The 24,936-nt window shown below is 45.2% G+C and overlaps 2 protein-coding genes across 3 annotated transcripts; one reads left to right on the top strand and one right to left on the bottom strand.

Annotated features, from left to right (window-relative positions):
• Window positions 1–1,689: 1,689 nt before the first annotated feature.
• On the bottom strand, window positions 1,690–8,862 carry fancb (FA complementation group B). 2 transcript variants are annotated; one of them, XM_080018573.1, is made up of 8 exons: window positions 7,628–8,862; window positions 7,373–7,528; window positions 7,197–7,286; window positions 6,849–6,977; window positions 5,792–5,964; window positions 4,080–4,480; window positions 3,624–3,888; window positions 1,690–3,128 (listed from the first exon to the last, which is right to left on the bottom strand). In XM_080018573.1, exons 1-8 carry the CDS (start codon window positions 8,567–8,569, stop codon window positions 2,723–2,725), a joined length of 2,562 nt encoding a protein of 853 aa, XP_079874699.1. In that variant the 5' UTR covers window positions 8,570–8,862; the 3' UTR covers window positions 1,690–2,722. The 2 variants fall into 2 exon arrangements, with proteins under 2 accessions (XP_079874699.1, XP_079874700.1); XM_080018574.1 differs by having other exon boundaries at window positions 3,624–3,864.
• A 718-nt stretch (window positions 8,863–9,580) lies between these two features.
• mospd2 (motile sperm domain containing 2) lies at window positions 9,581–24,638 on the top strand. The gene is made up of 15 exons (XM_080019413.1): window positions 9,581–9,812; window positions 9,909–9,963; window positions 10,759–10,914; window positions 11,359–11,445; window positions 11,653–11,807; window positions 13,217–13,277; window positions 13,784–13,822; window positions 13,927–14,051; window positions 14,237–14,410; window positions 18,850–18,968; window positions 21,903–21,996; window positions 22,101–22,197; window positions 22,881–23,001; window positions 23,215–23,317; window positions 24,019–24,638. Exons 1-15 carry the CDS (start codon window positions 9,780–9,782, stop codon window positions 24,163–24,165), a joined length of 1,566 nt encoding a protein of 521 aa, XP_079875539.1. The 5' UTR covers window positions 9,581–9,779; the 3' UTR covers window positions 24,166–24,638.
• Window positions 24,639–24,936: the final 298 nt, after the last annotated feature.

Below are 24,936 nucleotides of genomic sequence, written 5' to 3'. Positions count from 1 at the left end.
TTAGGATCCATAAACCATCGTATTTAGATACGGACGCGGTGTTTGTAAGACGACGCATGATTCACCATTCGACGCTTAAGACTTAAAGCACCGGGATTATAAACTAATCAATAATACTAATCCTCAGATGGAAGCACCATTCCCTTTAATGGCAAAGCTTTACATAACTGCTCATTATTATTTCTCCATGAATAAGAAAGGATGAAATCTCCCATGGAGTTTCCAATCAAGCCCGGAATGACAGCTTGTGAAAAGGCAATTCTTTTCAGTTCCCTCCGTAAAAATAGACCGGCTTAATTGTCTTTAAAGAGGATACAGCATCCCATAATTCATTGATGCCCAGGAGACTAGCTTTGTAAGGTCTCCAATAAAAACAGAGGGGTTTCCATGGCAACCTCTCAGAAAAATAAAAAGTCGTGAAGAACAGGGGGAGTTTGAAGACGTTGAGGACAGTCGTGAAACAGTTGGATATCACTCGAATGGGATCACTTCAACAGTTTAATGTCACTATCGATGTGGCTTCCAGCACAGCTCACATGCTGTCGTCGAATTTAGAGCTAGTTTACCTACAGGGCGCACAATTCTTATAATTTCCATTATTCATTTCCGGGGAAAACCCCGAACCAGGCAATTGCCGTTGAAATACAGTGTATCTTTTTTTATAAGCATTTATGCATTGGAGTCAAAGTTAAAAGTCGTGCCGCAGCGCAGACGGGACGCTGGGACACAATTGTCTGACCGGCGGGCATTCATGCGTGAGTCGGCCACATCGATCCACGCTCTTTTGTTGTGGATCCCAGTGGTCTCGGCCATAATCAATGGGGATGAAATGTAACAGTGAACGCTTCAGTTCACACGGAGGCTTGTTTGTCCGACTACTTACAAATTTCTCTGACGCAGCAGCACGATTCCCAGGCTTTCACTGGGTTAAACCGCCCAGAGAGATGTGAGCACCTCATGGTTTATGGGAGGTTCAATAACATCCATGTCATATGGTAAAAGCAAATCCAGAGAGACATCACCCTGATCCAATAGGAAGATGAGTAAAGATGTGGTGATATAATAATCAAAAATATAAGCAAGTCATTTTGTTCATTCATTGAATGTATACAGGACAGATAACCATTTATTTGGTTCCAATGATTCATTGGCATTTCCTCAACACGATGTATTCATTTGACGTTGCGCCCTTGAAAGCATCGTTGGCCACACTCCACCACCTACGGCATCGATGTTTCGGTGTCACTACAGCTGTTTTTGGCAACATGTAATCAATAACCTGAACAACTGGATGTTCAAACACAATTCCATCGATTCATGGACCCCCAGAACGGATGTAAATGAGCCCGAGAGGACGCCTCATACCTCAACTATCAATAGAAAATGCGCAGGAAGTGAAAGTTTCAAATTAAAATCCCCCCCCTCCCCGTGAAGCAACATTTGAAATTTAAGAGGCTTTGAGAATTGAGAATCTTTATCACCTTCAACTTAATAGAAAATGCTACATTTGATTCTTTTTTGTGTTTTAAATGTCATATTCTTTCAGAGAAAAGTGCATAAACTGTATATTTTCTATTGTGGAAAATAAGATCACAGAATTTCCAAAAATACATTTTATCTCTACAAATGCAACAACCTTTGGTCTTAACAATTTTTTGTATGAACTTTATTTAGAAAAATGAATGAGGCGAAAACAATTTTTTTTTTTTTTTCAGAAAATCATTCATAGACGGCATAATGTTTGAATTTGGATCAAGCTCTACGAAATTAAATAACACTGTATGTCCCTCATGGCAATAGCTGGAAACCGCATTACTTGAATAACAAAATATTTCATGACCTACACACGTGGAAAATGCAATTAAGTCAGGTTCCAATGCAGCTGTGTTCAGTGAAGCCTGGTGGAAGGAGTTCCAAAAAATCAAAATATCCAACCACGTGATGGAGCAGACGCCAAAGTGCCGACGAGTGAAAGCTGAGCGTTACAAGGTGTTGGAGATGCAGCAGCTCCTGCGCCTCCTTCCGTCCACGCCACCCCAGAAAAGCGGTGAGAGGGGGAGAAAATCTCAACGTAGCTTCCGCTCACAAACCGCAGACTGGTTCTCACTTTGATTCTCACTTCACTTTAAAAAGGAAAGTGACACTTTAAATAACGGCGCTCGCTGCCAGGTGAGACAGGCGAGGTTTTTTTTTTTAGCTTTTGTTTTAACACAATTTTAAAATACATACCTAAACCTGCTGAGGTGAAAGTGACACTAAAAGCTTTCACACTAAACTAGAGTAAAGTAGCGGCAAGACCGCTTAACTTTACCAGCTTCGATCTAAACTCTTAACGTAGAGAACGTCTTACCCACTCGGGGACCACGGCAGCATATCTTAAGTGCCCTGTCGGGTAGAACACAGCGGCAGAAGAAGCTTTAAAGAGCCTGAACACTGGAGGTCTGGCGGAGCGACGCAGGGGACGAGTATCACAGACGGATTAGGGCCGTTAAACTCGGGAGGTGGTCCACTGTAAATAGGTTGAGGCTCTGCACGCTGCCAAGGAGTGGGAACCCCAAGAGGAAGAAAGGTCTCAGTAGAAAGGGGGAGTAGTCAAAATACTGCACAGCAGTGACAAGAGATCGTTTGCATATTTTAAACAATAAATCAACCGATACGAAAATGTCTGAGACAGTAGAACAAGTGTGCCGGGTTACCACCGATCTAAAAATAAAGAGCGGGTCTACTGGTGCGGCCCGGAGCTAAATGAGCCGCGTTGAGTCCGTAGCAGGGTCGCGATATCTCCCTCCAGCTGGACCTTCGACAGGCTCTGGTTTGTCCTGCGGTACCTTGCTACGTCCACCAGGGGGCTCATCCACTTCCTGCTCCGTTGCACGTCCCTCTGCCACGCCTCCCGACGACCCTGATGCTCCTCTACGGACTCTCCTGGCTCTGGGGTCTCGCCCTCTGACTCCTCCCCGGCCAGCAGGGACGACGCGCTTTCTTTGAGTGACAGCGCTTCCTTCTCCAAAGACAGAGACAGAACCTGCAAGGTCTCCCGTCTCCCCGTCTCCCTGCAGCGACGGATGCAGCAAGACGCTGGCAGGAAACTGCAGAAAGAGTCTAGGAACTGGAGCGCCTGCAACTGGCTGCAACAAAGCAGTACTGTCAGCATGTTCAGACGCTTACTTGATTTTTTTCTATGTTAAGGAAAAAAATATCAGTTTTTACCCTCATTTCTTCATATCCACGCTGACTGTTATTACATAAAATAAATGTATTTTCATATTCAGAGCGGTAGTGATACGCTGGGGACTGGATTCACTTTGAAATTCAATCAACAATCCCATGAGCAACATTTAAAGCTACACTCTATACAACACGTAACATTCTCATTTATCAAATCACCACGGCTGCGTTTCACTTCTTGCGCATGCTCGAGTGCAAAAGGAAAAGAAAGGGAAAGGTGGATCCTGCCACCACAATGGAAACAGCATATATAATGCAAATACATTGAATGGCAGTTGCTTATTAAGTGGCAGCTACAATAAATAAAATAAGGATTTCCCCTTTTAATCCTAAAAAGTACTACAAAAACATTCATCTTTTGTCCCTCTATCTTGGAACCGCAATTAACAAATTACCTGGAGTGGATGGAGAGTTCTCCCTGGAAAGGAGAGGCCTGACGCCAGCATAGCAGCATCACAGCAGATGGCCCCGCAGAGTCGAACAGTAGATATTGGGGGCTGACCTCTAGCCTCTCACACCCCACTGTTCTCTGGATCCAACCATCCACATCCCCCAAGCTGTGGTCAGGACAGACTACATGGACCACCCAGCGGCCCAGCACGGCCAGCAGGCTCAGCAAATCCTCTCTCGCCTCGTCTGGGCACAAAGAGAACACAGCAGCTGTAACGTCCACACACACACACACACACACACACACACACACACACACACACACACACACACACACACACACACACACACACACACACACACACACACACACACACACACACACACACACACAAAATAGAGAAAAAATGTAAATAAAATAAAAAAACAAAGCCAAGAGTTTCTAATTATGTCAACCTTACCCGTTGCTAGTTTGGGGCTTTTCAACAGCTGGGTCTGGAAATCACTGTGGATGTCTAGAGGTACTAGACCACACTGGAAAACAACTGGTGTTGGGTTGCTCAGCGATGCAGAAGGTTTTGGTCTCTGGACATAATGGAGCATGACGGGGCACTCGATGCAGCCAGGGTTCAGGAGGGATGTCAGCCTGGTCACAGCGGTCACGGCCAGTCGGCGAGCGCTGGCCTCGCCGGGTTCGCTGGCGTCGTCCCTCTTGCTTCTCTTGGCCGCGGGCTCCGGGCGAGCAGGAGGAGAGGAGGTGGACGTGGGGAGCCGGAGCGCTTGGCTCCGGGTCTGGATGACCGCAGGCGCTGATCCGGGCCACGTCCCAGTCAGGACGGATAAACTCACACAGTCCACTGGTCTGGAACGAAAAATAATAATAAATAAAAATCGCAGACAATCACAGATCTCACACACACGGACGGGCGACCGCGCCGCGAATCAATTACGAAAAATATCAAGTGAATAAATGTATCGGGCGACTTGATGAGTGGCAGAACCCCCGGGGTGCAGCATCGCACCCACTCTGCCAGCGTCATTAGAAAAACGCACAGCGTTTCAGCAGTCCTTCAAGCAATTCTGCCAGAAGGAGTATTCCACCATATGGGCCCAATCAGAACAGGTGGATGGAGATTGGATTGACAGGGAATTTGGATTGCCTCTTGTTCCCACAAAAAAAAAAAAAAAAAAAAAAAAGAGTTTAGAGGGTTATTTGATAACATGTTGCTATGGTGACCACCTGGCAGCCCAGCAGCTACTGTGGTGCAATTTAACGTGACAGGGAGATATCAAAGCAGGAGAGTCGCATTCCTGTCCTCGTGAAACTGTGGCAGGCCGGACACCAAAATATAGCATCTTTAAATGTTACCAATTAGACGTTATATTTGTTCACTAGCATGTCTAATTCATTTAGTCATGGGACAGGATGGGTATTGGGGGAGATTTGTTCTTATACCATTACAATTTAGTGCGCTGGCTCCAGGGGCCAATATTTTAACTCTTGAAAGAAATATTCTTCAGCAGGAGAGGTAATATAGTCACAAGCTGTACGAGTAGACATCAGGGAAGCACCTGGCGCAGGCAGCTGATGCTGAAATGGACATCAGTAATACAGTCCACTTTACTTCCCAAGTCCTTATAAACACTTTACTTTGAGTCAGATAGTAAGATTTTGTCAAGACAAAAATTTCAAATGCATGTTTCCAAGAGTCATTACTCACAACTGTTAGGACGACGTGATGCTCAATGAGCCGTATCCAAGACAGCAGATGCCGCGCGTGTAGGGCTGTTACAATTATGACATTTTAGCTGAAGATTAATTGCCAATCTTATGTATTTTTTGTAAATTTCATGCCAGTATCATGATATAAGCTTATCATAGTGATAATGCATGTCTACTGTACCTATTGCAGAAGAGCTTTGTATTGACATTGAACATTGGAACAGCAGTGAATTTGCCCCAACCCAACAATTTTATACATTGCAACATCTTTAATGGGCTTAAAATGTTCCTTAAATTTGGATGGACCCAAATATAGTGGAAGTACAAAATGATTGCCATCAGCTCAAATAATTTCTATGCAGTTTAAAATTCAGTTTAATTGACACTGTAAAAAATGCAATTTGCTTTAAAAAAAATAAATGGCCAAAAAAAAATAAATATTGGATTTACATGGAGCCGTCGGTACTCAGAATGACGCCCACGACCAAGTGGTCCTCGACGATGCGATACCACAGCCTGTCAACTTGAGGCTTTGAAGGCTCTGCTGTCACATCTTGCGTCTCGTCATTCAGGCCCTCGTGCTTCGGTTCGTCATCCTCCTCCCACAAAGCGAAGAGGCCGTCCTGCAGAGAGCGGGCAATGGCCACAATCAGCAGTGATTAAGTCTGTGACAGCCATGACAGTCACGTCAGTCCATTCAAATGAACTGCGACAGCACAGCAATTGAGGACGATTAGGTTTTACAAACACATACTGTGTTATTTCTGTTTTATGCATTATACTTAGTCATTTATTTGCTTTTTTTGTTGAATTCTGTTGCCCTTTATTTGGTATTAAGATGCCCCTGTCTGCTGTTATAATTCCCTCTACTGAATATGCTGAGCTTTTCTGTGGATAGTGTGGAGCACATTCGACCATTTGGCCTAAAATGTGCTATATAAATGCACATACTTATTTCACTTTACTTGGAAATTTAATATTGCAGAAAGTCAAAAACAAGAGCTTTATGAGAAGCAAACTCATGGCAGGAAAACTAAAAAAATATGTATTTTATCAACAATTCTGCGGTAATTCTATATTCAGAAGTGTCCAAATCTGCCTAGGTGTCTAAATTTAAAGCAATTCCCAACTATGTGCACCACTCTGCTCCTTGGATCGAAAGCTTCCCAACATTAGGGGATGGTGGCTCAGGCGGTAGAGCTGGTGGTCTAGTGATCTAAAGGTTGCTGGTTCGATCCCAGGCTCCTCCTGCTAGCATGCTGTAGTGTCCTTGAGCAAGACAATTAACCCCTAATTGCTCCTGATGGCTGCGTCCGTCGGTGTTTGAACAATTGTAAGTCGCTTTGGATAAAAGCGTCTGATAAATGACTAAATGTAAATGTAAATGTAATTAACTCATGATGGTGACACTGAACACGAATTGAGGCATTTGTTTCATGTATTTCCTGTGCTTGTGTATATTGCTGTGGAAAGAAAATGAAACCCAAAGAATATACAAGTGCAGTACCTGTTCATATGGTGTGAGAACAGGATCTCTTCCAGAGACAATATCTCTGAGCGCTTGGACCGACTGCAGGAGAACCTTTTCCTTCACCCTCACATCTTTCTGAAGGTCCTGGAGCACGGTCAAACCACTCTACAAAGAAATATGAAGTTCTTAATTTGATTCACACTAATTTGATTACCATTATATTTTAACTGGAAGAAACTGCATGACATGAGTGAAAATTAGTGTGTGACTGGTTTGGTAAGTTAATCAACTGTAAAATCGTTCTCACCTAAAGAGTGAGATTATCCGAAGAATGATAACATCATCATGCTAATGCTGCCACCCCGGATAATGTGTGATTTCTACCTGTAGTCTGGATTCTAAAGCTTGAAGAGTGAGCAGATAGTTCTCCTGAGCGGGATGAGACGTCTTTACTTCTGCCTTCCCCTGGCGGCCCTATGAAAGGAAACAAGATCTAAGTCCGACATTTAAACATTTTATCCATAGAAGAAGCACATCCCATCGACCAGCCCATGTCTTACTGAGTACATGGTGCCACAGAGGTCAGTGAGGACGAAATTATCCAAAGGGTGTCCTGTTCCTTCTTCGTCTTCAAACACCAGCAGAAGCTGCTCGGTTCCACAGCACAAGAAGTCGTCCACGTGCACAGAACTCACACCTGACCAGCAGGAGGCCACCTGGGGGAAAAAAAAAAACAGTCAAAAGAAAGACAGCCAAGTCAGACCAATAGGCTGAACAGTGCAAGAGTAAACTTTAAAAATATAGATCCCACATACCTGTAACGTCTCCTTCCATATGGCGCAGACATGGCCCTGATCAAAGTAGATGATAAATAGACAGCCATTCCTTCCCGTGTTGACCATCTGAATATCTTCAGGGCCATCAAAGGGGAGCTGGCACACCTCTTTCGGAATCCCATTCTCAAAATAAACTAGCTGCTTCTTACAAGTTGCTGCCACCAACGCCGATTCGAACACGTCATTCACTTTCTCGACCGAGAGCACAAAGACGCACCGGATGACAGAACTGTAGGCGTGGGGTAGAAACAAAGCACCGTCCAACGTGCGACCATTCTCGAGGAAATAAGCCAGGATTTGGCTACTGTGCGTGGTGGTGGGGCGCCGTTCCGTGCATGCCGTGGGGTTATGCGGTTTGAGAAGGACCACATCTCCTGTGCAGGAGGGGAGCAGTCCAATGACAGCGTGGGGGGTCACGGCTATTTCTCTAACTGTGACTTCACCGTCCCGCAGAGACACATGGTACACGGACCCTGCGTGGCTGCCAAGCACCGATGGGCCGCGTAGAATGGACACGTGCTCCCTGATCTGGCACGGCAGTTCAAAGTCCATGCAGGCCTCCAGGCTGTCGCAGTGGCTCAGGGTGAGGAGCCTGTACTGGAAACGACCCGCGTCCTCACCCAGTGCCAGCAACACACACGGCGTATCGACTCGTTCGTGGCCACTGAAGACACACTGACACTTCACAATGTCCACGTTTGATGACCTCCCCCTGTCAACGACAGCCCGGCCGTCCCTCTCCTGTTTGAAAGCACCGCCCTCTGGCTTGAATGAGAGACTACTGAAGGACACCTCGGAGGAATATCTGTTCCTTCCCCTGGCTGAAACATGTTGGAATACGACTATTTTTCCACAGAGGGATAGCCGGTGGGGTTTGGGTTCCTGGGTTTCCGAGTGAATCTCCATTAGGCACAGCAGCATCTGCAGGAGTACACGTCTCACACGCAGGATATTAGCATTTAATAACAGAACGCGACACGGCTTACTTGTAGTTAAACACGCGGGAATTGATGTGTACCGTAACTACTTTGAGATAAAACATGTTTTAATTACCTTTCGATAACATGTCTCTAATGTATCAAACTATTTTCTTAAAGAGTGACCCCATAGTTAACGTGTCCTTCCTCAACTTTTCATCCCGTTCAATTCCCGTTCAACTCACGAACGATCCGCTCGTCGCGAACGAGTCGGGAGTCTCCCCGACTGTGCGCGGATCTCCGACTTAGAAACCCAAAATAATTACTGGGGACTAAAGCCCGAGGAATCCAATTACCCGCGTGGGAATTCCGCTTCTCGACTCCCGCCTCGCGTTCGGCGCTCACCGGCGCTCACCGCGCCCGCCGCAGCGTTGACGCCGACCGAACCACGCGTCGGCAGAGTCGAGCGGCTCCTTTTCGCCGAGCGAGTCGCCGCGGAGCGAAGCCGAAGGAAGGCGTCGAAGCTGTCGTTCGGTCCGGCGCGGGCAAACGAAGTCGAAACACTTCCGCTTTCGTTGGCGCACTCGTGCATTGTGGGTAAAAGGCTTCGGAAAACATTCCGTTCTCCGGGACGGACAAAAATGGCCAACGTATAAAAAAAACAAAAACGTAAAAATGTACAACGTATTTAAAAGAGGGAACGGTGGCAATATACAATAAGGATCGAAATCAAACTGCAAAATATAAATGTGGTAATCTGCAATGAAGCGAAATAAATTAACTAAACGTAAAAAGTGCGACATTCAATAAACCTATACAATAACAACGAACGACAATGTCCAGTGAACCTAAAAAGGAACTGACATCGAATAAATGGCAATAGACAATAAACAATAAACAATAAACAATGTCTCCAAAAAACAACCAAAACGTGGGGTGGGCCAGCCCTTTGAAGTATGAAATCCGTAGGGACGGGACTTCACGTGACTCGATCACTCGCTCCGGTTCCAGCACCGTCGCCAACCGAATCAACTGTATCGGCAGCCATCAATCTCTAAACAAGAGGTGTGGCCAGAGGAAGCAACATGGCAACGGGCGGACGGCGGCTCCGCCAGTCGCACTGATTCCTCCTTTAGTTCAGTATCTTTTTTTTTTACTGAGCCATGCTAGCTGGCTAGCCAGAGAGCCGCCGAACAGGAGGACGGAGATTGAACATGGCCGAAGTTAGCCAGCCCGACTCGGAGCAGGTAACGGAACCACCTGCTCGCCTTTCCCCCCCCCCACCTTGTGTTGTGGAAACGTTCCCGTTTACCGAATGTACACGTCTCTCCTTGTGACCGCAGATTGAGAAGAAGATTGAAATTACGAGGCAGAGATTCCGTGAGGAACTCTTCCAAGGTAACCGCTGTCACGGAAAGTGCCGAGCGACGACCTGGCTCTGTTTTTCCACTTTCGGTTTGGACAAAAAGGATCATGAACGCGCAACTTGTTGTCACGGCGTTGACCTGGTTGACGGGCTGAGACCTGCCCGCAAGCTTGCATGTTTACCGACTTACAGACTATGGACCGTAATCTGTTTATTCGGCCAAGTACAATGTCATCTAAGAGGAATTTGTCTTCGTAATAGTTGGTGCATTGCAGCAGAGACAATCAGCATTAAAAAAAAAAAAAAAAAGCTTTAGAGACTAAAACAAGGAAAAACTAAATTCACAGAATACTAAGTGTGATTGTGTCTACAAGATGAATTAAAAGGGCTACACGCACTAACCCCGTTTGATAAGATGTTGTCCCTATGACCCCAAATCTGAGAATATGTTTATTAAGCAATACACAATGTTAGATATGATTGAGGCAAACTTCCGTACCTGTCTGTACTACAGCTGAGGAAGATAACAGTGAAAACATGATCAAAACAGTTTGTTCTTGTACGTTCTCTTATGGTGAAGTTTAGCTATTCATTGTTTTGCTTGGGACCCCCTGGGGCCTCTCGACAACCGCTGGTCGAGAACAACCCCCTCGCGATTTCCAAGGTGTCGTTTTTGAAGTTGAGAAAAAGTTAACACCTTTTTTGTTTCTGCTGTGGGGACGTTGTGTTTGCTTAGCTTTAAATGCAAAGTTAACTGTTTAAACAGACAAAAAGTAACGTGTCTAACCTGTGGTCGTGTATCGTCTCTTCTCTCTCTGATTCGGCAGATTCCCCAGACAAATACGACTCCAGGGATGTGGAAAGACTCCAGAGAGATGATTACCTGGTGGAGGGGTACCTGACATGGAGGCATTTTGTTGTGGACGATGCCTTGAAAATGATCGACGAAAGTTTTCAATGGAGAAAAGAGCTTGGTGTAAATGGTATGGAAATATATTGGGGTCTTTGTAATGGATAAGTGAATTGTACTATATACTGTATTTATATATATATTTCAGATGTTTGGCCGTGTCAGCCTGCCATACAGAGTAGGGCTTGCCTTTGTGCTCCTCTGGGATGGATCCAAACAGAGTCCTTTTGTTCGCGGCGCTGCAGTATCTCCATCCACTCACCGGGAACAATCACCTCTGTTTGCTGAAGAATCGCCTCATAGAATTTGTTTTCACTTGAGCAATTACCGGCCTTTACGGCAGCAAATTACATTTACTTCTGCGGTGTTTTAGTCCAATTGGACGCGCACGTCACTCTTATATTTTTGAGTGTGCAAAATTGGTTGAATTTGAGAACTTGCGAGTCCTGTGTGTTCAGCGGGGTTTGATACAATATGCCTTAACACAAGTGCGGGTCTGCTTGACTGTGTTTATCAGATCTAACTGAAAGCAGCATTCCCAAATGGATGTTCGAGACCGGCGCTGTCTACCTCCACGGCTATGATAAAGAAGGCAGCAAGCTGTGTACGTACATGTCTTGTTTCGCTCCTCCTTTGTTTTCAGTTTTTCTGTCAACCACATTTCTAGAAAAATATGTAATACTAAACATGTTTTATAATGTGATACAAAACTCCTATTGCGTTTACTGGTGTCTCGTTTATTCATGGCTAATTCCCACGGTATATCAATAATCTGGGGCTTAGCTTTGTATTCTGTATTGTGCTTTTTCAGTTTGGTTCAAAGTAAAGCTTCACGTCAAAGACACAAAAACCACTGTCGACAAGAAGAAGTATGTCGCTTTCTGGCTGGAGCACTATGCAAAAAAAGAACCCGGGATGCCGCTCACTGTGGTGTTTGACATGGCAGAATCTGGCCTCGGCAATATCGTAAGTCAATAAAGCTCTTTAAAAAAGGTTTTCCCAAAAAAAAAAATAAAGTATATGTTTTTAAATTACATTCATATATGGATGTACCATTCCAATTTACTATTTAATATTATATTCAGGGTTTTTTTCCCAGACCTATTTTTAAAGATTTTAAGTGAGACTTCATTATTTTTTTTTTTTCTGTAATTATGTCATTTCTATTAAACCGACCATGCCATACCATTTCTACTTATTTATTTATTTATTTTTTAAGAACAGGTACTTGCTATGAGTTTTGTTGAGACCCTGCGGAGCATCATAATATTTCTTGCTGTTTAAGCCGTGGTCTATGGAGGGACTGATACTCTTCTATGGTTTAACACTTTGGAGATTAAAGTGACCTTTAAATCCGGTTGGTCAATCCCAGTCGACGGCCTAATCCATACGCTGACTGCCTGAGATGCTGGCTCCCTGTCAGCGAGCGTATTTCATGGGGTAAACTCTCTCCTGTGCAAATGTCTCAATTAAACACATATGCAGGAACACGGCAGCCGAAATAAGTATCTGCGAAACCCAAATATGGAATTAGTGGATTTGATGGGGGGGGGACACCTTATTGAAGTTGGCTAAAGCACAGTGTGAGCAGGAGCAGTGCTAGCTGGCGTGATCTCATTAAGTTTAAGAGTGAGCGAGCTGCATAGCAATGAGACTCTGTCGGTAATGGAGCCTCGCCAGGCTGAGGAGGCTGCTTCCATTGATAGATCTGCAGCTTGTTTGATGGCAATAATTAACGCATTAAGATAAAGCACGTGTTTTTGTCACATTCACGTGAAAAAGGGATTTCAAGGAGAGCAAGAAGAATTTTCCTAACTATGCTTTTAGACGGGATTTACAGAATGTTAGGATTTGTTGCAGACGATTGGACGGCATTACCTTGCGTTCTGGAGGGAAAATTTGATTTGCGTGCTTAAATTGGGTTCCCCCCTGCATTTGCACATAGGGGGAAAGCTATTTCATTTTAAATGCTATGGATTTTTAAAGAACCGCTCTCAAGGCACGACGGTGATTGGAAGTGGCAAACACCAACATTATGTCGTTATCTTCAGAAGAATGACCATCAGTGACAATAGGAGCTCAGCTAAATGACATCATCAGCCAGCTTCTCAGAAAAACGTCAAAGGAAGTTGGCGGTGGAGCTCTATTCATATCAGTTTCCTGCAAAGTGGAGATCTAGCAGGGACTAATAGATTTGACTGAGCTCACAGCTTCCCCTTATTATGGTCCATTTAACACGAGTTAAAATGGCAAATCCACATACAGGTTCTTAAATCTTCTGTATTAAATTAAATATAAAAGTTTTTACATTTAAAAAAAAAAAAAAAAAAAAGTAACAAGTTATATTTTCATGTTGTTTTTACTTTGTGTTTCAGGACATGGACTTTGTGAAGTATGTCATTCATTGCTTTAAAGTTTATTACCCAAAGTTTTTATGTAAGTAACAACAACACGGCTTGTCACAATAACTGCTTTTGTTGGACGATTTTGTATTGTTTCAGAGATAATTACAATAAACAACATTATTGTCTTTTTAAGGCCATTTTTTTTGCAGCTGATATAATGATAATATAATGTAACTTCTACCACAATACATTTGATCAAAGACAACCCCAAAACCCCTATTTCAGTTGAATGCTGGTGTATTTGGCCATATAACCACGTAGTAGAGTTTGATCTTGGTGTAAATCTCAACACTTAAAATGAAGTTGGTGTGTGTGTGTGTGTGTGTGTGTGTGTGTGTGTGTGTGTGTGTGTGTGTGTGTGTGTGTGTGTGTGTGTGTGTGTGTGTGTGTGTGTGTGTGTGTGTGTGTGTGTGTGTGTGTGTGTGTGTGTGTTTTTACTACCCTATAATAAATGTATCCTTCTCCCCAGGTGGTCTGGATAAATTATGTACAACAATCTGTCCTGAAACATGTCAAATCTTATATATTTTTTTCCAGCCAAAATGATCATTGTGGATATGCCTTGGATCATGAATGGTGAGACCTGGAGTTGACATTTTTGTTTTCACAATATTCAACCTATTTCTGCTGATAACACACTGACCTGAATGATGATGATGATGATGATGATGTGCTTCCAGCTGCGTGGAAGATCGTGAAGACCTGGTTGGGCCCTGAAGCCATCAGCAAGCTCAAGTTCGCTTCCAGAACCGAGGTCCAGACGTTCATTGGACCTGAATATCTGCCCGCTCATATGGGCGGAACTGTAAGTAGTTTTCTGCTGATTTTATTTTATTTTATTGGGTAGAAGTGATGCATGACTTCATCATTATCTCGTTGGTCAATTGGTCAATTCACAGGTCAAGCCTCTAATTTTTTTTAATGAACATAATTATGACATTATCCTCGGTAAGGAACGTGCTGTGAATGTTTTTTGATTTAAAATTCCAGGACACCTTTAAGTACAGCTATCCTCCCCTCCCCGATGACGACTTCCTGACGCCGGTCTTGGAGAATGGACCAATCGGCAGCGAGGACGATGCAGAGAGTAAAGAGGGCGAGTCGGAGGGGAAGGAAACGCTCGAGTCCAGTTTTAACTCTGAAGATTCTAAAAAGCCCAAAAAGGTACAAAATCCTCCTTTTTTTTTTATTTAAAATTTTGAAGTTATATATCAAAACATCTTCTTTTTTTTTTTATTATTTTAAGTGTGGGAATATAAAATGAAGCTGTAAAATCAGTGGTTATCATTCCATGTTTATTATTTCAGTTCACTTACGCTGAAGGTAAGTTTCGCCCGTGCGCCCGGCTCGTCCAGCTTCCCTCGCGAGCGGAAGCGAGCGCTGTGTGTTTGTGCGTGGCGGGGTCCCCCGATGATCCTGCTTTTGAGATCAAATTGCTAAATTCGAGCAATAAATAGTGATCTCACGAGGACGAGCGGCGGTGGCGGCGTCCTCAGCCTCGCCATCAGTTATCCTGGGTTGTTATGGGACACGTTGCTCATTAACTCTGTGATGCGATGAGCTGAGACCGATGGCGTCTCGATTAACTCGGCATGGCACTATCAGAATCTGCGTGATTCCCCCCTCCCACGTGGGCCGGCTGTTCTAATGAACGTAAACCATAAACGTTTGTTACTTGTCAAGTTATATTGTTGTTAGGGGGTTTCTCTTAATTTATATGTATTGCGCTATTCCGGCAGATAGTGGTGTGTAATTGGGCCCCTCCGTTGAGACGACAGTCGATTAAGCGGCAATAATGCCTCGATCTGGCAGCCGTTAAGCCCCGTCTCATTGTCCGCGTCAAGGTGACTCCCAATGTCTTGGAGCTGCTGTTTAAATCCTCCCAACAATAACCGCACGTCATCCCCAACCTCGCTCTGTTTCGTGGTCGTAGTCGGATTTCGGCTTCTGCTTTTGTAACCCCCCCCCCCGAATACATCAATGAGTTCCTCTACGACAATTGACTAACGGCTCTCTCTGTGACCTTGTTCGAGGCCGGCGGCTCTTCTGCGCTCGGCGGGTGAATCCGCCCTGTTTACGCCACCCCTGTGGCGCTTTTAGCTTTAACACGTTGTGCCGCTGACGCCCCCTCCGGTGCCATGTTGCCCAGCCGCAGTGTGGCCGGGGTCAGGGCGCTGGCATATGCCACGCCGCCCCCTCACTCCCGAGCCTCATAATCTATTTAGCTGCTTTTCTGGCCTGCGGCATGCGAACCAAGCGTGCGTTGGAATAGATAGTGGGTATTAAAGGAGTCATTATACGATATGCCAGAGTGGGAACATTTAGGCGCACGTCTATGGGACAAGGACTAACTTGTTACACTTAGATTCGTCAGTATTTCATCTGTCTTGAATCTGTAGCTTTTTTAGTTGCTATGCTTTTATGTTTTTATTGCTTTTCAGTCTTTTTTCAAATTTAAATTTTTCAATTGACCTTATTAATGATCGTCAGAAATAAGAATTCCCCCCGCGTAAGAACTGCACACTATTTCAGTTACGCAGCGCTTTGCTTCCCAAAACCGCTGAATCGCCCAGTCACGGGAGACTCCTCGTGTTCGCTGGAGACCTGGCAGCGCCGCGTCGCCCACTGCCGCTCCCACGAGCCTCTTAAGCCCCGGCAAACAAACATCACTGCTTCGGTTGAAAATGAATACTGTATTAGTCATGCACTGCAGATTTAGATGTAAAAAAAAAAAAAAAAAACACGGAAAAAAGGGATATGCTAATCAGTCTCGCGTAAGGCCAGACATAATCCACAGGCCTCACTCAGAATGGCCTGCTGCTCATGAGGACACAAGGGTGGATTTACCTTGAACTTATTTATGGCAATGGTAGATCAACCTGCTTTGAGAGGAGGTAGGCTTTTGGAGTTTTTCCTCTGTCTTTTCTCGCTCTGCAGGTAGTGTTCTGACTTCCTGAACGCCAGGACTGTTGAATGTCTGAATGGTCCAGACTTTCAGTAGAGAACTGTCAGAGAATTGTCAGTAGAGCGTTTTTTTTTTTGCATTGCATTTCTGACAATTCCCTAAATCGGTGATCGTCAACCTTTCATATCAGCCGACCTTGATTTGAAACACATAAGGCAACTGACTCTACTCGATAAGATCTTTGTCTCTGAGACCCAAATCTGAGGAGATTTTTGTTATTGGATATGATTTAGTCGAAATCTTCAAACCTGTCTGTATTATATTTACACAGATAACAGTGAAGCTAGGATTGAAACAGTACATTGTTGTGCATTTTTTCATGATACTAACATCCTGTAAATGAAATAGTGGGGAAGTTTTGCTGGGGCCCCCTCCGGGACCTCTTGAACAAACCCCTGGGGGAGGGGGGGGGGGTGTGTTCCCGCGACCCCATGTTGAGAACCACGCCTCTAAATTGAATAGCCTTTCCTTTTCGTGGTGGGACTGCTTCTCCGCAGTCTGAACGCGCTCCTCGGCCAAACTGTTTTTCTACTTCTCTCCCACCGTCTGAACACGGAACTGGCCTGCCCTGCCTGAATAACCCATATCAAACCGCAACAAACGACTGGGCTGCTTCTGCTGTGTTTCTAAGTGGTTCCTCTCTCTCTGTTTTGAAACAAGGGCTGGTGGTGGTGAGACAGTGTAGCATCGCTCCCACACATGGATCTCGGTCCAGGAGGTTTCCCCACCATGGAAGGACGGGCGTACTCCCCCCTGTCTGTCGTGTTATTTTGGGAGTACGCCTGCCTCACCATCTCACTAGTCCTTTTTTTGCCACCATGGATTTGGTCGCCTCTCTCGAGCACCCCCCCCCCCCCCGGCGACGCACTTAAAAATTTGAACCCACGAAAATGTGTTGCACATGTTCTTCATCGGCAGATGATCGGCAAATCTGCGTCATCCAGTAACGTTTCAAAATTTGCAGCCGAGGAGAATGCCTCCCGGCAAATAAGGAGCGCGGATATTTGTGCAAAGTTTTATCAGTGGTGAAGTCATGCAATGATTGTTACATTTCTAAAATACCATTTCCTCTTACGTACTGTTATATTACAGTAGCAGAAGTTCATACTGAGCACTAAAACTGAATATTGTTCCTTGTTTTAACTTGGCCTTGGCCTTTTTCCTTGTTTTATTTCTTCTACTTAAACTGCCAAAAAGGCAAATTGCTCTGGAAGCTACCTCTGTGCCTCGACCACGCCCACGTCCCTAAAACTGTATCCGTGAACACTACTCAACCTCACATCAGGTTGTTTTTTTTGGGTTTTTTTTGTCACAATCTGGATCATCAAACACTCCGCACCATTACAACTTTGAAGATTTCATAAAACATTGCATTTCATTTCTTAAACAAGCTGTGTAAGCTTTTTTCTCTCTTGAATTACAGTGTTGTGCATTTCATTTCAATATAGTGGTTATGTTGTTTAAAAATTGATTTTTTTTTTTTTTTTTTTTAACAGTTGATTTGTTCCCTAGATTAATTTTGATTGTTAATCTATGCTGGATTAAAAAAAAAAAAATCATATTGTTGATTTTCTTTTATCCTTAAGTTTATTTGGTTTTCACGAACAAATTCACTTTAAAACATTTCCATTGCTTTTTAATTCTATTTTAGTGTGACTCCTGTTCCTTCCATTTCCATCATTACTTGAGTGTGTTAAGACTTCATTTGTTTGTATTCAACGAATAAAGATAGACATTTCAGAAGCAGCAAAGCACTTTTCGATGTCTTTATTGCGGTGGCAACAGCCATTTGGAATTGACAAAGTGCATATCGCAGTGGAAGAACCGCCTCCCATGTAAGTGGCTTTTCATCACACACGGGGCCCACTCTTCCTCTTACCCCCCCCCCCTTTTCCTTCCTTCCTGCTGTGCTTCTTCTCCTGTTTCGCTCAACGAATGACCCCAAAAACACACCGTCAAAGCCAATGATGCTAACCATTGGCCAGCATTTCTCCAATTGACCTTTTGTGCAATATTTTCAAATCCTGTGTGTGTGTGTGTGTGTGTGTGTGTGTGTGTGTGTGTGTGTGTGTGTGTGTGTGTGTGTGTGTGTGTGTGTGTGTGTGTGTGTGTGTGTGTGTGTGTGTGTGTGTGTGTGTGTGTGTGTGTGTGGAGAAATGAAAGTGCTTATGCAAGTAACGTATCCTGACCTTGGCCCTAGTTTCTTTTTTTTTTTGCCAGAAAATCAACTTGTTGAACATCATGTGGCTGTGGGTTACTTTGGTTCTGTGGTTCTCGGGGAGATACGCCATTTATCTCCCTTGGCCTCCGTTTGAGACTGCAAGGAAAACGGGTCAGGACGGGATTTCAAGGGGTTGTATAATAAGTGAAAAGGGATTAACCTTTCGCCCTTTACGAGTTGACATGATGGTATTTCGATAACGCACAACTTCTCACCTTATTTCACGCAGGCCACTTATTAATCATTCCGAACGACTGTCGCCGCCTTCGTCGGCTGATACCCTTCTCTTTACGGAGGTCGAGGGCCAAGCGCGGCATTTCCAGGGAAAGTGCCAGATAACGTCACGCGGCACGAGTTATCATAAGTCCTCTGACCTCCTTTTAATTAAACGCCTCTTGTTGTTTTTTTTTTTTTCAGGTGAACTTTCTGGAGGAGAGTCTGAAAGGAGAGGACAACGACAGAGGAGAAGCGGCCAGTCGCACCAGAGGCGTCAGGAAGCCACTCACGACATTCAAAGGCTCCCTGCTGCACGTCAGGTACCGTTAACTCCTTCACCGCCACCGGAAGCTGTTTGTGCTCAACAAGGTGTGGGCGATTGACTCATTTACGTACGGGCCGGAGCAATTTATCGCGATGTGTTTGAAGCTTTGCCGGTGTCCTCGGTCAGTTGTTCTTTTGTTGTCACTATTTATAAAAATAAATGTTTTTGTGCGTGCCTTGAAAATCAATGAAAGCCACTGATCAGTGGCCACGTAATCGCCAATAAGAGAGTGTTTTTCACTTTCTCCCCTCCGGAATTATAGTCCAATCAAATAGGTCAGAATCGGAAGCCTTTCCACCGATTTCTCTATCAGATCGGTCTCGAGCTGATTTTTGGTTATCACTGCTCTAGTTGGCCGCGTTTGAGGTAGATACGCAGCTCGCCCCGTTTATATTGGGACGCTATCATACCTCACCGCTCGTTTTCACAAATTATGTCAGAGTTCTGCCTTTTTTTTTATTTTTTATTTTTATATTTTTTCCTGCATAGCAGAGTCTTTGATCTGAGGTTCTTGACAGCCCGGGGGCTATGTATTAGAGTGATAAACAGATTTATTTTAGCCTTAACTGCAATTACGGTTCCGAGCTGCGTTCGCCCCTGATTCAGGACCAGGGGTGCTTGAGAAAAGGAGGGCGGGATGGGAGGATGGCGGCTTTGATCTTCAGCGTGCGAGTGTGTGTTGTCAAAGGTTTCTGGAGCCCAGAGAGTCATTCTGAACTCGAGGGAACTCCAGTTTCCACAGCCGCACACAAGTGGACATGAAAAGGAAGTTGTTTAGAAAAAAAAAAAAAAAACCTACACAAAATGTATCCGAGTTGCATCAACGAGAGGCTTTGCGAATAATACGCCGCCATTCTAACCCTGCGGGCGGTTTGAAGTGAAGCTCGTTGGCAGAGCAGCGGTCCACTTTGTGACGAGTGTTTACTGAGGCTGAATTCATTAAATTACAGGCTAGTTAGATTTTAGTGAGATGTTTGGGGAATTGGTAGTTTGAGGGAGGGATTGGGCCAAGTGGAGCGAAGCACCTCAAGGCTGGCTTTTTTTTTTTTTGTTTTTTTTTGTTTTGATTCTGTATTTGCTTCTGCTCCAGATTCTCGACAGCTTTAACACACAATCCCAGCTGTTTTCTGCCCAAACCTGGTAATAATGGGATGTACACCACTCAGCCACAACATTAAAACCATCACCAATAACCACTAATATTGTGTGGCTCCCCCTCGTGCCGCCAAAACAACAAGACCTCTGAAGGTGTCCTGTGGTATCTGGCACCAAGACGTTAGCAGCAGATCCTTTAAGTCCTAGAAGTTGTGAGGTGGGGCCCCCATGGATCGGGATTGTTGTTCCAGCACATCCCACAGATGTTTGATTGGATCGGACCCTAACCCCGGCCATCCACATGATGTAGAAGAAAATGTGATTCATCAGACCAGGCACCACCACCTTCCATCGCTCCATGGTCCAGTCCTGAGACTCACATGCTCATTGTAGGAGCTTTCGTTGGTGGACAGGGGTCAGCATGGACACTCTGACCGCTCTGCGGCTACGCAGCCCCCTAGCAGCAAGCTGTGATGCACTGTGTGTTCTGACACCTTTCTATCAAAGCAGCATTAACTTTTTCATCAATTTATGCTACAGTAGCTCTTCTGTGGGATCGGACCAGATGGGCTAGACTTCGCTCCCCACGTTCATCAATGAGCCCATGGCCCTGTTTCCAGTTCACCGTTTGTCCTCCCTTGGACCACTTTTGGTAGATACTAACCACTGCATACCGGGAACACCCCACAAGACCTGTCGCTTTGGTTACGATGGTTACAATGGTTACAACAATGGTTACAATGATGAGCAATGTTTTTCACTTCACCTGTCAGTGTTTTTAATGTTGTGGCGGATCAGTGTATATTCTCATGTTCCACCGTCAAAAGGGTTCAGATACGCAGACCTGCCAACCTGCACACATTTTGTGTACCGACCACTCAACTCTTGGTATACAGAGGCACGAAACGGCAGCTGAAACTGCACAAAAATACAAAACATGAGATAACGTCATGTAACGTAGTTGCGTAGTTGACGCTCAAAAAAGAGACAGTAAACATGTTCAGTACCTTTACGATATGATGCATTTTAATGGTTATATCCTAATGATATATCTTAATAATTTTATTTTTTTATATATATACACACATCCCTAGTAGCTCGCATAAGATGTGATGAGCCTCGTTACGAGACGGCTACGGTGTGAATAACTGATAGTCATTTAGCTGCAGGAACTCAAACACCACAGAGACTCCCTGTTACACTACTGCGGTGCTCAAAATATTTTCCCAAGCTTGGCAGGTCTGGCTACGGTTTGCCTGGGCTTCCTCAGCAGGCCGACGGCTCTGCTGGGTGGGAACTTAACACAGCGCTTGAAGAAAAGGGAGTGAGGAGCCATGTTTCTTTGGGAAAACGCGTCAACAAAAGCGTTGGCCACTGGCAAACGCCTTTGATCGTGACTAGTCCAGTGTTTTGATTCGCGTGCTCAGATGCACTACTTGTTATTTCTCGGGCGGCAAAATGCTTCTTCTCGCGGTTGTGTTTCTTGAGGCGGTGTTGGAGGAAAAGGCAGATGGTTTGGTTGATGCAAAGTCAAAAACTCTACCGTTCCCTGGACGGTGTTACCGCACAGGCTGCGAGGCCTTCATCTCGGCGCACGGCGGCTTAACTGCCAGATCAATATTGCTAAGATACACGAACGGAGAGAGAACAACAAAGCGTCGCCGCACGGCAAATTGATGCGGCCGTCTGCGTCCTGCGGGTGCGCCGGCACCTCTCGGCGGCCAAATAACCACCGGGAGTGAAGTGAAAGGAATTATTTTACCGGGACTTCAACCCACCGAGGCGGTTCTCATTCGGATAAATACATTCTTTAAATGTGGATTTCTCCCCGCAGCCCCTCGGAAGAGCTCAGCTTCAGCTCCAAAGAGACGGAGAGGAAATGCCTCATTATCCTCAGCAATGTGACCAAAAACCAAGTGGCCTTCAAGGTGAGCGCACGCACGGGCGCACATTTGCACGTGTCTTTGTGTCGTCGCCCCCCCCCCCCACCCCCCCGACATATTCACGCGAGCCGCCTCCGGTGTCCCCACAGGTACGAACCACAGCACCTGAGAAGTACCGCGTGAAGCCCAGCAGCAGCTGCTGTGAGCCCGGTGCTTCGGTGGACATCGTGGTGTCCCTACACGGAGGTAGGCGGCGCTCTATCTCCGCTCGGTACCAGATGTCCCCCCCCAGAACCGGCCCGGGCAGGCGCCGGGAATAATCAAACCGACCGGTCTATTACCTTTCCCAAAGTGCTGACACGGGGCCGCTCCATTTTCCTGACATACATATTTCAGGAGTGATAAAATAATCATCTCCCCCAAACAGTCCTTTCAGAGATAACAACTCTTGAGTGGAATAAAGGACCTTCTTGAGATGTTGTTTTTCTTGGAACCTCCTCCCGATTGGCTGAGGCTGTGGTGAGCACAAAGAGGGGTTTTAGACACTCCAACCTGATCACATTGCCGTGGACAGTTTTTCCTTTTGTTTTTTTTTGCCTTTCGGCCTCGAAATATCAGCTGTTGTCGATGACGTGCACCACATGACTCGTGTGAAACGTAATTCCCCATTAGACGAGCACTCGTATGTTGGTTTTTTGTTGTTTTTTTTTTTTTTTTTCAGTCTTTTCCCAGAAGTGTACTAAGCTTTCCTCTCTTTCATTTCTGGGAGTTGATGACGGTTGCAACTTAAATTCCGCTTAGAGAGAGAGAGAGAGAGTGAGTTATGGGATACTCCATGGAATCCCCCTCCCCCAGGGATCAATTAAGCCCTATTTTCATCTTATCTCAAAGTTTTGTTTTGAACTCATCCTGGGTGTGTGTGCATGCAGGTTATGCCGCCTCGCTGCAGGACCGCTTCCTGGTCATGGCCGCGGAGATGGACAACAACGGGTCACAGGACCTGGCACAGTTCTGGAAGGAAGTGTCCAAAACCAAGATCGTGGAACACAGGTATTATTAACAACCCGGTATTCGGCATCACCAAGCTATAAGCAAGGGGGAAAAAAAAAAAAGTATATTTGGGTATGGCGGCCCTGACCTGGAGCCAGCTCATTTACTTAATTTGTCATGGTCACAGCTTTCCTCGCTGGAGTTGTGAGCCTGCGCTCGGAGGCTGCTAATCGGCCTGACGCCTTCTCCTCATGAGACTCTTCTTTCCCGTAGATTACGCTGTCACGTCCTGGAGAACGCTAAGCCAACGCTGAGCCCTCCGGGAGAAAGCCCCGTGGAGCCCGGGACCAATGGGCACCAGGATATCAACACCACGGTGAGATCTGATTGGACGGGGGCCGGGAGCCAGCAGCAGAGAGTCTGCTGGGCGGGGGCTGGGGGCATCTAAAGTGTTAAAATTGCGAGATTTGTTTTCTGAATAGGAATTATAATGAACTCCCCTTGGTCATTTCTACAAATGTTATGGCAAAGAAATGTTGCCTTTTTTGGCAGGCTTTTGTGTGTTTGGCATTGTGCATGTTAATTAATTCCCTGAACCAGACAATGGATAAGGACCTCATTCCTGGTGTAGTCTAATGTGTTGGTAAAATTAACACGAATCAAATTGTATTTTCCTCAACCGGCTGATGACGCATCTAATTGGATATTTTGTTGTTAAAGGACCATTGCGGCGATCAAATTGATGCACATTTTGCATTAGCCTCGACCATTTTCCTGGTGATGGCTCGCATTTTTAACACAAAGGCGGACGTGTTGTTGCTTTAACGTTGCATTACAGTACCCTTGACAAAAATATGCGTTGCCATAGTTGTGAGCGGGACCGGGTCGCCATTTTGAAGTAGGTTTCTCACCATAGTTTTTCCGATTTTCAAAAACCCAAAACAATATTAGAGACCCTGTTATGGTCCTTTTGAATGGTTGGGTGTTTTTAATCCAAGGCCTTCAGCTTGGAGAGGTCTTAGGTCGTGTCGGGCGTATCTCAACCCCAAATCGTTCCAAATTCTCCCCCCCCCCCAGCTGATGCGAGTGATGGCCTACAACGCCCGGCTGGAGCAGAAACTGGACGCGTGTCTGTGGGTCCAGAAGGTCCTGATCGGGCTGGTGCTGGTCCTGATGGCCCTCAGCCTCCTGTGTCTGTACCTACTGACCCAGCGGTCGTCCTGACCTCCCAGCCCCCAGCCCCAGACCCTCCCCCCCCCCCCATATCCCGACGGAGGGACGGCAGATGGATGGGCGTCCAGCTAGTCCCCGCCGAACCACCCGAGAGACCAGTGCGAGCTCAGCAGTGGAAGCGGAGCGAACACTTCCGTAGCCCCCCCACGGGCTGTTGTCATGGAGAGGAGCGTGGACGGCAGCGCTGAAATGTATTTGTGGCATTGTGGAGTCGCCGCAGAGAGATTTGTACACGTATCTTTTCAGACACTTGAAATTCCCAGTAGCAGAGACTCACTTTCTTTCTTTTTTTTTAAACCCTTAAATCAGTAAACATATTTTTAATGTCTGTTGGGGGAATTACAGAGGAGAGCCTATTTATAGCAAAAAAAACAAAAACGTAAGATGTAGAAAAAAATATATATTTATTTTGTTTTCCGATCATAATGTACATTTATTTCTTTTCAAAAATAAAAACAGGTTCTTTTGTTCTTCATTAGTTTGTTTTTATTTTAAAGGTGTTTACTCGCAGATTAAAAAAAAAGGTAAGAATATTGTGTCAAGCAGGGCTGGGGATCTCCTTATAATATCTATATCGTGATATGAGACTAGATAACGTCGGGGATTTTGGTTATCCTGATACTGCAGTATTGTTAATGTTGTCTTTGAGGGGGCCTAACAGTCAAATAATTCACATTTCTGGCACTTCATAGACTGCTCTAGCTGTCTAGCCTCCACCTGCTTGGTCATAATATCCACTTACTCACACCAATTGTCATCCCC

This window comes from Zeus faber (genome assembly GCF_960531495.2).
Source record: "Zeus faber genome assembly, chromosome: 18".
Lineage (NCBI taxonomy): Eukaryota > Metazoa > Chordata > Actinopteri > Zeiformes > Zeidae > Zeus > Zeus faber.
The sequence above is the reverse complement of the archived record's forward strand: the minus strand, read 5'-3'. Positions and strand labels throughout refer to the sequence as shown.